This window comes from Cricetulus griseus (genome assembly GCF_003668045.3).
Source record: "Cricetulus griseus strain 17A/GY chromosome 1 unlocalized genomic scaffold, alternate assembly CriGri-PICRH-1.0 chr1_1, whole genome shotgun sequence".
Taxonomy (NCBI): Eukaryota; Metazoa; Chordata; class Mammalia; order Rodentia; family Cricetidae; genus Cricetulus; species Cricetulus griseus.
The window spans coordinates 189,670,175-189,684,997 of NW_023276807.1; the positions used below are offsets into that span (position 1 = coordinate 189,670,175).

Sequence of the window (14,823 nt, forward strand, 5' to 3'; positions counted from 1 at the left end):
AAGAACCTCTGTGTTGGTCCCCTGCCCCCAGGTCCTACGCAAGAGAGCGGAGCCAGCCCCACTCTTACCAGCTGTGCTTTGCAAACTAGGATCATGATTTCCAAACCCTCCTCTGCTTTCACATCTGGGAAGAGTGGATGCCTTCTCTCCTCCTTTGGTGTCTCTTTAATAAATATGTTGTCATTATTTGTTTTGGGAAGTGGTACCTCAAGCCACCTCTCAACCCTCTCCATGATTTATGTTGCAAACAAACCCTCTGTTCTGTGTCTGTTTACTGCCCATTCTCGTCAACTGAACCCTAATCTTGTGTAACTCTGAAGATGTGCTGGAGATAGTTTCTGTTTTCATTATGCAACTGTTACATGTGTATTTCAGTGAAATGTCAACTCATCAACAGAGGATGATGTTAAAAAAATTATCCAAATAAATAGTTTTCTATTTCTTTTAATCACACCTAGTCCAGTTAGTTAAATGACAGTGAGACTCTTGTTCAAGCTGGGGGACTGTTCCTGGCCCCTGTGCCTTAAAAAAAAAAAAAAGCATGGATTTATACCGTTTACCTGGAAGTGTTGATCACAATGACTATAACCCATGTTTATTTTGTGGACACAGCAGCAGGTGTTTCAAGCCTTGTCTCATCTTGTTTGAACCTCAAATATGTAACAGACCTTTCTCCCAAAGTCAGAGAAGGGGACTTTCATCAAGTTTATTGTCTCTTGATAACTGCACCCTAGAAAACTGAGTGAATGGGTATGGCCTTTCTTCACATGCCTGCACCTGTGCTGGGTAAGACTGTCTGCCAACACACACTGGAGTTACCTTCACGGTATTTCTGAGGAATAGAGGTGGGCCTGCTGCAGACCTAGAAAATAGACTGGACTTAGGAATCTTGGGAGAGGGAACACCAATGTATGAATGCATGTGTGCGTGTGTGCGTGCATGCATGTGTATGTGTTCGAGCATGCGTGCATGTGCAGGTACTCTCAAAATCACATGTGCATTAGTGCCTAGAAACCAAGGGCAGCACAGTAGGAAGTAGCTTTTGTGGCTGCATCCTGAACTTTTTTGGGATGCTGGGATATGCCTGTGTTTTCCTTCCTCTCCATTGATACTAGAAAATTTTCATAACCATGTTTTTGATGCATAATAAGTTTAGGGTGTCATGCTTATGCTTTTAATTTTAGTTAGGAATGTGAGTGTTTGCCTCCTACTCCAGGAACTAAGGTTCCTTTGCCTAGCACTCCTAGGCAGGACTCATAAAGCTTTGACTCCTAGCATGAGTTTTGTCCCTACAATTCATGAAGCAGGAGCCACTAGTCTCCAATCATGGATGGGTTTGGATAAAACCAGCCCACCTACCCTTTTTTGCAGAACCATCTAATGAACTAGATGATATTGCAGATGTGGCTGCTTGAGAAATTCTGAACAGCTTTACATTCTGAGTTAACCACTATCAGCACTGGTGTCTGCAGAAGACCAGGTTTGAATATTCTCACACCAGGGTTCCAGCCTGCTTAGCCCCACTCTGCTTCCTTTCCACCCCTCTCCTTCCCACTTTTCCCGCCTCCCCTCCCCTTTCCCTTTTCCCTGGCATCTAACCCACCACATGAGTGTCTCAGGTACAGACACTGTTCTTTATCTCAGTCCTCCCCATAGCTCCTCACCTTCTGTGTGGTGCTGAGGAGAAAGTATAGGAAAGTGGTGTCCACCCAGGGACCTAGAACTGCACAGCTTTCTTCTGCAAATGGCCATGAGGGTAGAGCACAAGATGTTGAAGGATGCTTGCCCAGCTGGTGCCTTAGGTGCTTTGTGAGCTTGTAGTGGCCCCTGGATTGCAGGCGGCTGCCATTGCTGCCTGTTTACTGGAGGTAGGACCTAAGACCAGAGAGAAACTGTGGAGAAGGATGAAGCCCCCATTAGTCTGAAGTCAGTATCTTGACCTTCTTCAAATTAATGCTGAAATTCAAATTTCTTAGAGCTAGTGACTCTACCTTTCCCTATCTTCAGGCTGTGTGCACTTCACAGTGTTTCCCCAGCACAGCTGTAGACAGTGCAGAGGCTTTCCAGGCCTGTCCCAACAGGTCACTTGGGCTGAAGAAGGCCAGCAGAAAGGTCTGTGGGGAAATGTAGAGCCTAGGGCTGTTACCTGTAGGTCTTGTACTGCCTTAATTTAGATGATAGCAAGACCTCTGATTGTGTGACTTTCAGAACCCTGATCCCTCCACTGGTGAGTTCTCAGTCCACATGAACTATAGGCTAAGGGGCCCTGATGACTTCAGTGGCCTCACTGCACAGCAACCTAAGCCTGTGTGACTGTTGATATGTTTCCTTGTGATCTGAGTGTCTGGTGACTGCACTGTATGATGTCACTCACCTGTTCCATGCTTTACGGGGAGTCAGTGGCCCCAATGGCTGCTGGCTAACCTGTACCCAGGCAACTCAGCCTCCATGCAGCCATGCAATTCTTGTCTCCTCATTTTATTTATTTATTTATTTATTTTAAGAACAACCTGTTCAGGGCTCCAGATGTGGTTCTCTGCAAACAACCTTTCTGAAGACTGTCAATCAGTCAGGGGCATGCATTCTTGACCATGACAGTCTTCAGTACTGGTAGCCAGGTAGTATGCTGTAGGAGGGGTATTTGCAGAAGAAGTTACTTGATCACAGGCTTTAAGCACTCCAACTTAGTACCATTGTGACCTCCTGACCACATCCCAAACACCCTAGGTCACATTAGTTCCTTGGATTGACCTTTGGAGAAGGCTTCCCTTCCCACTGCTCCATCAGGTTGAATCAGGACCCCTTGATGTCTAACCTGTTCTGCCATTTTCATTGACCTAGGCGGGATTAAGGACTCTGCATGACATTGGGCCAGAAATCCGACGGGCTATATCCTGTGACTTGCAAGATGACGAGCCAGAAGACTCAAAGGCAGACGAAGAAGATGTATTCAAAGTAATTATTCCACGCCTAGCTAGCTACTCACTGGCCACACGGAGAGACTAGGGCAGGACTTTGGTTGGGTTGGTTCTGATCCGCAGAGGATTGTGGAGAATACAAACCAGTGGCAAGGTCTAGAGGGGCTGCACAACCCGCCCCTCTCCACCCTGGGACCTCTCCATTGAGCAGCACCTCTTGTGGGCCAGACCATCCCTTTTCCTGAGCTTCCCCCCATCCCCAGCCATCAGCTTCTCAGCTTGGCCACAGCCAACTGAGCAGAGTACAGGAACATCCTGGGTCTTTGGGGCAGCTGTCTACGCTGCCCTCCTTCTGCTCTAGCCCAGTTCTTTGATCTGCCAGCCAGCCCTCAACCTGAGCTTTGGCTCAGAGAAAATGTCAAGTACCCCCACCTTGGGGCTACTCACCAAGCCAGCTGGGTTTAAGTCACCTCATCTTGGAGCGACTGGAAGAACATACCCAAGGGGCAGCAGAGAACTTGCTCCCCAGCTCAGGACTTGGTAACCTTCCTCATTTCAGGTGGGCCAACTGCCACATGAGTGTGTTCACATGAGCACTGAGACGCTCAGGCTGTTTCACAGGGATCCTCTGGAGCTTGCCTAGAATTTGTGTTTCATGTAGAAAAAAAAAAAAATGACCTAACGTAGCTAGCCTGCATCAAATACTTGTTAAATTACCTGGTGTTGTCTCCCATTATTTTGCAGAGAAATGGTGCCCTGCTTGGAAACCATGTCAATCATGTTAATAGTGATAGGAGAGATTCCCTTCAGCAGACCAATACCACCCACCGTCCCCTGCATGTCCAAAGGCCTTCAATTCCACCTGCAAGTGATACTGAGAAACCGCTGTTTCCTCCAGCAGGAAATTCGGTGTGTCATAACCATCATAACCATAATTCCATAGGGAAGCAAGTTCCCACCTCAACAAATGCCAATCTCAATAATGCCAATATGTCCAAAGCTGCCCACGGAAAGCGGCCCAGCATTGGGAGCCTTGAGCACGTGTCTGAAAATGGGCATTACTCGTACAAGCATGATCGAGAGCTTCAAAGAAGGTCCGGTATTAAAAGGTAACCTTGAAAAGGTGATGCAATGTCTGCCCTGTCACCTCCATTCTGCAGAGCAAGGCGAGTCTTCTGTCCTGTGCTCTGGCACATGGTAATTCCCTGAAGACATCTGTATTTGAACTTGAGTGCCACTCAGCTCACTCTCCATACATTGTCCATGGAGGGGCCTACTACATAAGGGGTCACCCACTGTCCACCATCCTGCTTTGTGGGTTGTTCTCTTAAAACAACAGCTGCTACAAAATCCACTTTCCCCAGTTAATTATGACATGCTTTGGGCTGGGAGGTTGGTGAATTTCTTCTGTAAAGGGACAATATTTTAGTTTTTGAGGACCATTCTGTCTCTTTCGCAAACCTAACTGGCACAGTGGGGTGGAAGCAGCAGCGAGGCAGCACTCATAGGTGTAGCAGTGCAGTTGCGTTCCCATCGAGCTGTGTGTGTGCACATAGACGCTGAAGTTTGAGCTGTGTACAATTAGAAAGGATGGCAGGGCTCTCTTCTTTTTACTTTTTACTCCATTTTCTGCCCTGTAAAATCTCTTCCAAGCCTGTGGGCCACATGAAAACAGATAGTAGCCCATTTGTGGCCAGCAAACTGTATTTTGCCCACTTCCACTCCAGATGGTGGGCTGATGTCTGTGTTTTTGATGCTTTTGGAAATGTTTAATTCTTCTCTTCTCCCTCCCTCCCATGGTATGCCTTTCCTGGATAGAACCCGCTATTATGAAACTTACATTAGGTAGGTGCTCATTGCCTCTGTCTTTGTTTTAAATGCCCTGCTGCCCTGCTACCCACTACTTTTGCTCAGTGCCAAGGAAGGAAAAAACACCTTTTAGCCAAGACACCTAATAGCTTTTCAGAATGCCAGAGCTTACATTCATGAATGAGCATTTCCCACTTATTTAGATGCTATTGTCATGAAAGCACTGGTATCCTCTGGTCTTCCCCCTGTCTTCTGCCCCTGTGTAGCTGGGCAGGTCTAGCTGCTTTGGGTGTCCAGATTCTCATATGGGCTTAAGAGAAACAAAGCCCAGACATCCTGTAAATCAGACACCAGACCCCTCAGGTTAACTTCCCCATAACCCTCAGTGTGTGCTGGGATATCCTTATATACATTGAGTTGACCTTGGCTGAATTATGAGTAGTATGGTCATTTTGTTGGGGACAAAAGAAGAAATGGCTCCAAGCTTGTTGCTTCTAGTAAGATCAGGAGGCCCTTTGTGGTGACATTTTGTTTATGATCTAACAAGTAAAGCTTGCCTGAAGGTCAGAGTGCAAAGCTAGACACACTAGTTAACCATAGAGGTCAGGCAGTGGTAGTATACACCTTTAATCCCAGCACTCAGGAGACAAAAGCAGACTGATCTCTGTTAGTTAAAGGTCACCTTGAGCTCCACAAAACTGATCCAGTCTAAAAGAGAAACAGAGCTCACACAAAGGTGATCCCATCACTTGGGATCCCATGCCTTTAATCCCAGCACTAGAGAGGAATATAAGATGGGAAGATAGAGGAGCTCAGAGCAGTCTGAGGTTTAGTGGAGACAGATGCAGTCTGGAGATAGTCTGAGGACAGGATTGCCCTTTCAGTCTGAGCATTGGTAGAGGTAAGAACTCTTTAGTAGCTAGCCAGTTTGTTTCTATGATCTTCAGGCAAGCTTTATTTGTTAGATCATAAACAAAATGTCACCACAGCCCTGGACCCAAGGGAGTGAGTGAGTGAGGTGCTCTGGGTTGATGTCACTAAGCCCACTGGGACTCCTGCAGCTTGAAGCCATGATGAGGCAAGCTTCATGGAAATACTGTGCTGACCTGGGGCAGGGCAGCCTGTGGAAACCTCAGGAGACATTTTCCAGCAACGTTTTCTTGTGGTACAAAAGCCAAAAGTCCTTCAGTAGCCTCATTTGATAGAGTTCAGTCAGCAGGACAGAGGTTTCAGTCCCAGAAGTCACAGTGGCTGGAGCCCGGTGGGTAGGAGTGAGCGTGGGAACCTAGTGTCTTTTCTGGGGACTACTGACCACAGAACGCAGTGCTACTACAGAATGGCTCTGTCATGTGCTAACTCAAATTACTTCTGTGTCTAGGTCTCAAGGTCTGTAGGCACAGTGGTTTGGCCCCAGCACTGTGCAAGATACTGAGACCACAAGCACACACACAGATAACTAGTGCATGGGCACAGAGCATCTTGACCAGAACCTGAGTAGTCACATTGTCGTGGGCAGGAGTTTGTAGGAAGAAGTAGGTGCTCTGAGGGAGAACTGGAGGATCTGGGTGCCGCCGTCTCAAGCTCTCAGATCTCTTTCCCAACTGCAGGTCTGAGTCGGGAGATGAGCAGCTTCCAACTATTTGCCGAGAAGACCCTGAGACACATGGCTACTTTAGAGACCCCCACTGCTTGGGGGAACAAGAGTATTTCAGTAGCGAGGAGTGCTGTGAGGACGACAGCTCCCCCACCTGGAGCAGGTGAGGGGTTCAGCCTGGGCTGAACTCAGGAGACCTGCCCTTCCCCACTCTTTCTGCTCCCACTCAGTGCTCAGGTGACCACACTCAGGATTCCCCCAAACACTAAAGAATGAATTAGAGCTTGTCTTATTTCACCTGGGGCTTCTGAGACCCTCAGCAAGGGCTCTGGCAGTATAGGACATTGCAGCCAGTATAGGAAGACAAAATCACCTACCACCATCCTGCCTGATCTACACACATCACTATCTTATCAGGTTGAGGGCCCACAAAGTTGAAATGGTGCTATGGTAAGGCCATGTCTGGCACCTGAGACACAGCCTGACCCTTATCTGTGCACCACCTCCTACTAACACCCAACTTCCATGTTCACAATTTGGAGCCAAATGGACTGGTGGATCCCACTCTGGGGCTTGTTCATCCCAGGTCCCCCTCTTAGAGATTCATAGCCACCTCTGCTAGCCTCAGTCTACTTTTACAGCAGCAACAGGCCAGCATTTTCATTTTCTTAAACAAGAACCCAACCATGGAATCTCCCACACACTCCCGTTTTTCACATTTTACTGAGCTTGCATGTCAATGGCATTCTCTAAGCTTCATGTCCTGTGCAAGGTACCTGAAGAAGGCAGGTCCTTGGGACAATGGTCTCTAGGAGATAAATAAAGGGTAGTCAGGCTGACAAGTCTGTGTGATTGCCATCAGCTTTGGGCCTGTACCTGGCATGAAAACAGCTACCATATGGCTTATCACAAGCTCCAGTTTGCTCAGATGGTCCTTGCTCTCTTCCTGGAAGTTTCCACTACTCAGGACTGACTGTAAAGGGAGTAGGGTAGGGTTTGTCAGGGCTAGGTCAAGGCTTGTTGCCCAAAACCTCATGTGTGCCTTCTTGTTTTTCTCTTGCCAACTGCCAGGCAAAACTACAGCTATTACAACCGGTACCCAGGCAGCTCCATGGACTTTGAGAGGCCCCGAGGCTACCATCACCCCCAAGGTTTCTTAGAAGATGATGACTCACCCATTGGCTATGATTCACAGAGATCTCCGAGGAGACGCCTTCTACCTCCCACACCACCATGTGAGGCCAGCTTTCTTGTTTAGGGTGAAGCCTCCCAGAGGGTGCCATGCCTGCCTACATCCCCCTCCCATGGGATAAATGATGGATCTGTGTTACCATGGAGATGCTGCTAACTCTTAAGATCAGCCAGTGCCCCGGTAGACAGTGCTTTTCTGTTGTTGTCTATATCCCCATAACTGGTTCTTTTAGAGAAAAGAGAGAGGCAGAGTGTGGCCCCAAATTTTCACACTCATATCTAAGAAGAGGCTTTTTGTGCACAGGGCATTGCCTTTGAGCTTGCATCCATGTGAGAGGTAGGAAAGACTCATATAGTCAGCCCAACACTCCCGCTCCACAGTGGGGAAACTGAGCTTCTGATGGGAAGGAGGGATTCAGAGAGAATCCTCTCCCTGGCCCAGGACTGTCTTGAGAAGCCCTGCCTCTGGGGTGCACCTGGGTCCGTCCTGGGGATCCTCCTTCCCTCCCACTTTCTTCCCTTGATCTGGCATTGTCCAGGTGTGCCATTGTCCTCTGTTCACAGGGCAGTGCAGGGCCTTTATTGACCCCCAGAATGAGCAGGCCCCTACTAACCTGGAGAGAAATGGGGCTCTCATTTCTCCTGTAGTTGTGGTTATCCCCAAGTCTCTGCTAATCCCTAGAGGGGAGGATGAATTCTGCCAAGTGTGGGTGTTTCATAACGGTGAAGAATATCCATTTCTTGTTTTTCTGAGAAGTGAAGCTTAATTGAGGATTCTGTTTAGTAATCAAAACAGTTGAAACATAGGAGCTCCTGACCTGACTGCGCATTCAGGAAAGAACATGGTAAGCCATGTCCCACTCCAGCTGTCACAGTCTGCTGGGAGTGCAGTCAGATCTATTTGAGTGCTTAATATTTAATTATCCCCAAACACATGCTGTTAAATGAGGCCTTTCCCTCCTCCATAAATACCAGATGAAACAGGTATAAGTGAGGACTGGCAGAGGCTCATTCCCTTCAGTTCCTGCTGCCTTCTTCAGGCTGTCACCTTCACATACTCTCCATCCATATAGCCTAGGGAATCCTTGAGTGCCCTGTTCCCAGGCCCGGCCTGGCCCCATAGCAGAAGACACCTGGGCAGGCAGGCCAACCACCTTCTTCATCTGAAAGGACATTGGCTCTGGTGTTCAGTTTGCAGACCTGGTCAGGGGAGCATCTGTCTACATTGGCCTGTATTCTTAGCCAATGGGAGTGGATGAAGAGCAGATGAAAGCTATGTCTTACAGAGACTGTAGAGCTCATTGGATGAGAGGGCCTGGGGCTTATTTTAGAGGTAGGTCCCGAGTGTATGGGAGGGTGTTTTTTTCTTTCAATTCTCAACAACTGGCCTGTCCAGGTATTGGGTCAAGAGGTTTGTGCTGGTCCATTTTCTGTGGTCACTCTGGTTAGCAGGCAAGGAGTGGCTTTCTGTATAAGCAGTGGCAGCTCAGTGGGGAGGCCTGAGCATGTCTGCTGTCATGAGAACAGCACTGACTCTGCCTCCTTCCCACTGGCCATTCTCATCCAAGGACTTGACCTGCTCCTCATTGCAGATTTGTTCATAAAGCTTCTTGTGAAGTCCAGGTGTCCGGGAGGCCTCTTTGGGCCAGTCCCTATGGAGACATGGACTGGGGACATGTGGCACTTTGCTGGGCTAGGAAAGCCTGGCAGCTCAAGAAGGGCAGTTGGATTAATGCAAAGTACAGACAGGACTCCTTGAAGTCCACAACAGGGTGGAGGGCTTTTAGGACTCCTCTGTTTTTTCCAAAGGACCCCAGAACCCTAAGCCTGGTGTCCTATAAAGCCAAAAGCTGAGAATAATCAGTGAGCCTCTGCCTGCAATTGCTCCCAGCACATGGGAAGTTTTTAGACTTACTTATATCTAGGCTAGAGAAGGTGGGTTTTTCCAAGCAAAGAATTTGGTTATTTTGCCTGCTTCAGGTGATTGGCAGAATTAATTTAATTTTAAAACAGAGGCTTAAATATGGGGACTTGAGAAAGATGGAGGGTGTGTGGAGGCAGGGATAGGGTACCATGGAATGCCTAAGATTCTAGAATGGATCTCTATAATGTATCCCAGGGCTTATGACCCAGCACAGATTCCTCTGGGTTTCCTGAGAGCAGGCAAACATTGAAAAGTGATTCATTGCTACCTAATAGAAATACATCACAGCTGGGTTGCTTCATTTAGTCCTCCCATCCCTAGGTTGGGGGATTGTGTAATTATTTCTCTTATACATGGCCTGCTTCTTCCTGGGCTCCTTGCTGAATGCCTCAGGAAGTGGTCTTGACTCCTGCGTCACATTGTCCAGACAGGACTTATATCACCATGCATCGTGTTCTTTCACTTCCCAGCCCATCGGAGGTCTTCCTTCAACTTTGAGTGTCTACGCAGGCAAAGCAGCCAAGAAGACATCCTTCCATCACCTGCCTTGCCTCACCGTGCTGCCCTGCCCCTGCACCTAATGCAGCAGCAGGTGAGACACTCTGGCCTCACCCCTGCCAGGACTCCACCAGGGATGCACTCTTCCCTGGGATACATATGGAGGAAGCAAAGGCCCTGTACCTTCCACAGGGTTGTCCTTGGAGCAGTCCTACCTGGTAGATCCCCCAGGGCCCATTCTGCTGGAGTTCTGTATACAGCAAAGAATGGACTGGGCATCCTTGGGCTCTATGCATCCTATCGTGGAATACTGGACCTGGTGCAGTCTGAATTAAGGCGATGCAGCCACTTATAAGATTCCCAGTAATAGCTGCTACTACTAATTTTTTCCTCAGAGAGTAGTTCCTCCATTAAGCCACTTATGCAGCTTCTTGTGCATGGGTCCTCTTGTCGTAAGAGTGGGTGAGCTTCCTCTGTGGGCTAAGGGGAACCACCATTCCACAGGAAAGGCAGCCCATGTCCCCAAGCCCATTCACCAGGGGCTTAAGGATAGATATATGAATGCATGTATGCATACAAGCATATATATGTATGTATATACACATATACGTGTGTGTTTCTTGAACTATCTCATCAGAGTTGCTGTGTGGGGTGACTCAGCAAGGGAGATGTCAGAAACCTGTACCCAGGCAGCCTGTTAACAGACCCAGATCTCCCTGAGGCTCTGACCCCAAGCTCTTAACCCATCAGTACTCAGTGGCAATTGAAGATTTTTCTACTCAGCTCTGCCAGCACTTAAAAAATGTTTTGTCTGCATGTGTGTATGCTCATCACATGCATGTCTGGCGCCATTGAGGTTTAGAAGGCATCAGAACCCCAAAACTGGAGTTTCAGATAATTATAAACTACCACATGGGTTCTGGGAATTGAACTCGGGTCCTCTGGAAGATACATTAGTGCTCTTAACCACTAAGCCCATTTGCTTGCACTTTTAACACTAATTTTAACTTCTTTCCTATATCATCATGGAAGAAATTATGAACTCTTTGAAAGCCCAGATAAGCAGATGCCACCGCTCAGTCAAAGAGTTCTCTAAGGGCCCTGTGATCCACCAGCCACTGGCCTGAAATGCCCTGGATTCCTTGGCTGCAACTATGATGTCAGTGCAAGAAGGTAGTAGAAGACATCTTCAGATGGCTCTGCCATGGAGGACATTTGAGAATCATGGCTGTGCTTAGTGCTTCAGGGCAGAATCATTGCAGGATGAGATGTGCTAGAGCAGAGAGAACTGGTGAATTTCCCTGGAGTGCACATTAATACTGGATCCCAGAGAGACCTGGGGAGTGTGTTCATCTTCCCAATTCTTACTCCTTGTGAGACAACTGCATAAGTTGGTAACTGACAGCTCAGTCGTGGAGAATGTCTTACAGCTCTGATAGGAGGCCCCAATTCCCCTGCTAGCTCCCTGAGCTTTGTCTGGCAACACCTGCATCTTTACCCAGTCTTCTAAGGGGCAACCCTGTACAGAGGTCAATCAACCCTGCACAGCATTCATACTCCAGACTAGGGCCAAGACCCAGACCTCCAAGACAGACCTCTCTCTGTTTCCCTCCTCAGATCATGGCTGTAGCAGGCCTCGATTCCAGTAAGGCCCAGAAGTATTCTCCAAGCCACTCTACCAGGTCATGGGCCACCCCTCCAGCAACCCCTCCATACCGGGACTGGACCCCATGCTACACTCCCCTGATCCAGGTGGACCGCTCAGAGTCTCTGGACCAGGTCAATGGCAGCCTGCCATCCCTACATCGCAGTTCCTGGTACACAGATGAGCCCGACATCTCCTATAGGACTTTCACACCAGCCAGCCTGACTGTCCCCAGCAGCTTTCGGAACAAAAACAGTGACAAGCAAAGGAGTGCAGACAGCCTGGTAGAAGCAGTGAGTATGAGTGGCTTTTGACTTTTGTGAAAGCATCAAGGCAGGAGCAGAAAGAGGAGAACCCCCCTACAAGGAGAGGGGACAGTAGTGACATGGTGGGCTCTGTAGCCATGCCACCTGAGGGTGGTTTCCCAGCAGCAGGTGTGGTATTTAAGACCCGAGTGAAACCCAGCTGGCACTGCCAAGTCCTGTTAACGAGTCCCACCATCTTACCAGTCTATGCCATGTTTCCTCAGTGCTTTCACTTTTGCTCAGCCACGTGGAGCTTTTCAGCTCTTCAACATAGACAGTGCTGAGATCATCTATAGTTAGTGTCATGTGTAGAGTAGAGAAGACATGGCTGATGGGGTCCCTAAAGCATGTCATGCAGTGGGAGCTGAGGTAGACCTTTCCACTCAATGCCATCGGTCCTCTTTTCTGTACAGGTCCTGATATCTGAAGGCTTGGGACGCTACGCAAGGGACCCAAAATTTGTATCAGCAACAAAACATGAAATTGCCGATGCCTGTGACCTAACCATAGATGAGATGGAGAGTGCAGCAAGCACTCTGCTCAATGGCAGTGTGTGTCCTCGAGCCAATGGGGACATGGGTCCCATCTCACACCGCCAGGACTATGAACTCCAGGACTTTGGTCCTGGCTACAGTGATGAGGAGCCAGACCCCGGGAGAGAAGAAGAGGACCTGGCGGATGAAATGATCTGCATTACCACCTTGTAGCCCAGTGAGGGCCAGCTGGCTTCAGCCCAAGGCGGGCACAGGAGGGCCAGGGATAAAGTGCCTCATAGTTAGGAAAGTTTAGGCACTAGTTGGGAGAAAATGCTCAATTAGACTTTTGTACAAGTGATATCATGCCCCAAGGAAGCCATAACCTGGTAGGAACAGGTTCTGAGTGGCCAAGTGTGTGGTATATCACACACTCAGGCCCAGCCTCAGAAGACAGTATGTCTGGCCCCTCGAGAGGATGGTTGAGCAGAGGAAGGCAACCTGGCCTGCACAGAGGCCAGAAGGGCTGCCCAGGAATTCAAGTTTCATACCCAGGGCACATGCCCATTTATCTGAAGACATGACAGAGAGGTTAAAGGTGATGACAACCACCACATCTGTGTCATTACCTCAGCCATCAGTCTAGCATAACAGACACACACTGGGCCTAGCATATCCATTTCTGAACCTCCTCCCCCAATACACAGCTTCCTGGTTCCTGTGCAGCTGTTCTGAACAGTACACATGAGAACCCAGCCACTAGTGGTCATACTGAGGGGGGTGGGACCGGACAGACACGGTTTTGTTATGCGACACCAGTTTACATAAAAGAACATCACTCAGATGGTCAGTTCTGTCACACTAAGGGCAACTGTAAACTGGAAGAGTAACGCACTTGCAAACCAGGTAAATTTAGATATGTTAGTTTGTTTAAAAATTATAGATTTACTGTACATGACTTGTAATATACAATTTGTATTTGTAAAGAGATGGTCTATATTTTGTAATTATCGTACCGTATTTGAACTGCAGCAATATCCATGGGTCCTAACAATTGTAGTTTCCCACCAAAATCTAGAAATTATTAGTATTTTTACTTGGGCTAAACAGAATTAGGAGAATTAGAGCCAATTCTCATGTATTCAGTAAAAGAATCTTTTGGGGATCAACTTTTGAGTTCAGAAGAACTTGACACTTAAGAAATTTTTCTAAAATATTTTGAGTCACTATAAACCTATCTTTACATAAGACATGAAAATTCTATTTGCAGTCTTTTCTTTGGGTTCTATGATTTTATATTGTACCTCTTATCTATGTGGGTTGCAACTGTCTTTCGTTTGGTTTCACTTCAATAATCCCCTGCTCAGTTAGTCATATAGAAGGTTCAGCTGGCTACTCAGCCCAGGGGCATCCACTGGTTGGTCTGGCTTCCTCAGCTGCCCACGCAGGATGCTTCTGATCTCTGATGCAAAAGTAACCACACAGGTGAACTACAGGCATCTGCTCACATCCCCAAGGATGCTTAAGAAGAGGTACTGGCATAGGAGGAGAGGGGAGCACTGTGGTGACCTGGGCATGTTGGGGTCTGTACGGTTGTCCTGTTGCCTTTCACAGCTGCTGTGCATTGTGTTCTCTTTGAGAGCTGTCATATGTAACTGAACGAGGGCTGAAGTTTTCATGAGAATACATGCACTGACTGTATGCCCAGGGACAGTCGATCGTTTGAGCTGTCAAGGTTTCCCATTCTGCCAACAGTCACATGATACCATCCCATTATTTTGCTAAGGATTATCTGCAATCAAAAATACAGGTAGCAAATCTGGATTCAAAATTTTTAACTAGTACACAGACAACCTGTGGAAAAACTTTTTTTTTTCTTTGTAAATAACACTTTTGTTACAAAGACCTCACAAACCTCTTCCCAGGACATTCTTACTCCAGATGCAGGCAAAAACACTTCAAGGTTTGTAAATGACTATTTCCTGACATAAAGCCTTTTTTAATTAAAATGCAAAATGTTCTTCAGAATAAACTGTGTAATAATTTCATTGTACTGGGAGCTCTCCTCACAGAGCTGGCTCTGCCGTGAGAGCTTCAGAGGGGCAGGTGCTCTCATGCAGCCCTGGGCTCAGGCAGCTTTTTCTGCCCCCGGGCTCCTCCAAGGCCAATGGTAACTTCGCACCAGCTGCAGAGAGGGTTGCTTCTCCTAAAGGGCTAAACCACCATCAGCATTTACCTTGGACTCTGTCTTGCTGGGTGTCTGTCTGTCTGACTGTGCGACTTAACATCAGATCACACTCTTCATGCCAGGACTTCGAGTTCTGGAAAGGGTGATCATCTTTCCCAGAGTCAGCCCGTCAGTGCCGCCTGGCTCCTCTTCAGGCGGCTCCACTTCCCAGTATGTCTGCTTTAAGTCTGGTTCAACCTCTCATCTAACATTAAATTTCTCTTTGTAAGAAAAATTTG

The 14,823-nt window shown here is 47.8% G+C and overlaps 1 protein-coding gene across 5 annotated transcripts in view; it reads left to right on the plus strand.

Annotated features, from left to right (window-relative positions):
* The window catches only part of Cacna1d (calcium voltage-gated channel subunit alpha1 D), a 435,186-nt gene extending 422,595 nt beyond the window's left edge, over positions 1-12,591 (plus strand). For 4 of the 5 annotated variants that reach the window (XM_035452228.1, XM_035452230.1, XM_035452229.1 and 1 more), the window contains 8 exons: positions 2,842-2,955; positions 3,663-4,027; positions 4,737-4,763; positions 6,335-6,484; positions 7,393-7,556; positions 9,907-10,028; positions 11,552-11,872; positions 12,298-12,591. In XM_035452228.1, the coding sequence (XP_035308119.1) occupies positions 2,842-2,955; positions 3,663-4,027; positions 4,737-4,763; positions 6,335-6,484; positions 7,393-7,556; positions 9,907-10,028; positions 11,552-11,872; positions 12,298-12,591 (1,557 nt within the window). The remainder of the gene's footprint in view (positions 1-2,841; positions 2,956-3,662; positions 4,028-4,736; positions 4,764-6,334; positions 6,485-7,392; positions 7,557-9,906; positions 10,029-11,551; positions 11,873-12,297) is intronic. The other variant, XM_035452232.1, reaches the window with a different exon arrangement.
* Positions 12,592-14,823: the final 2,232 nt, after the last annotated feature.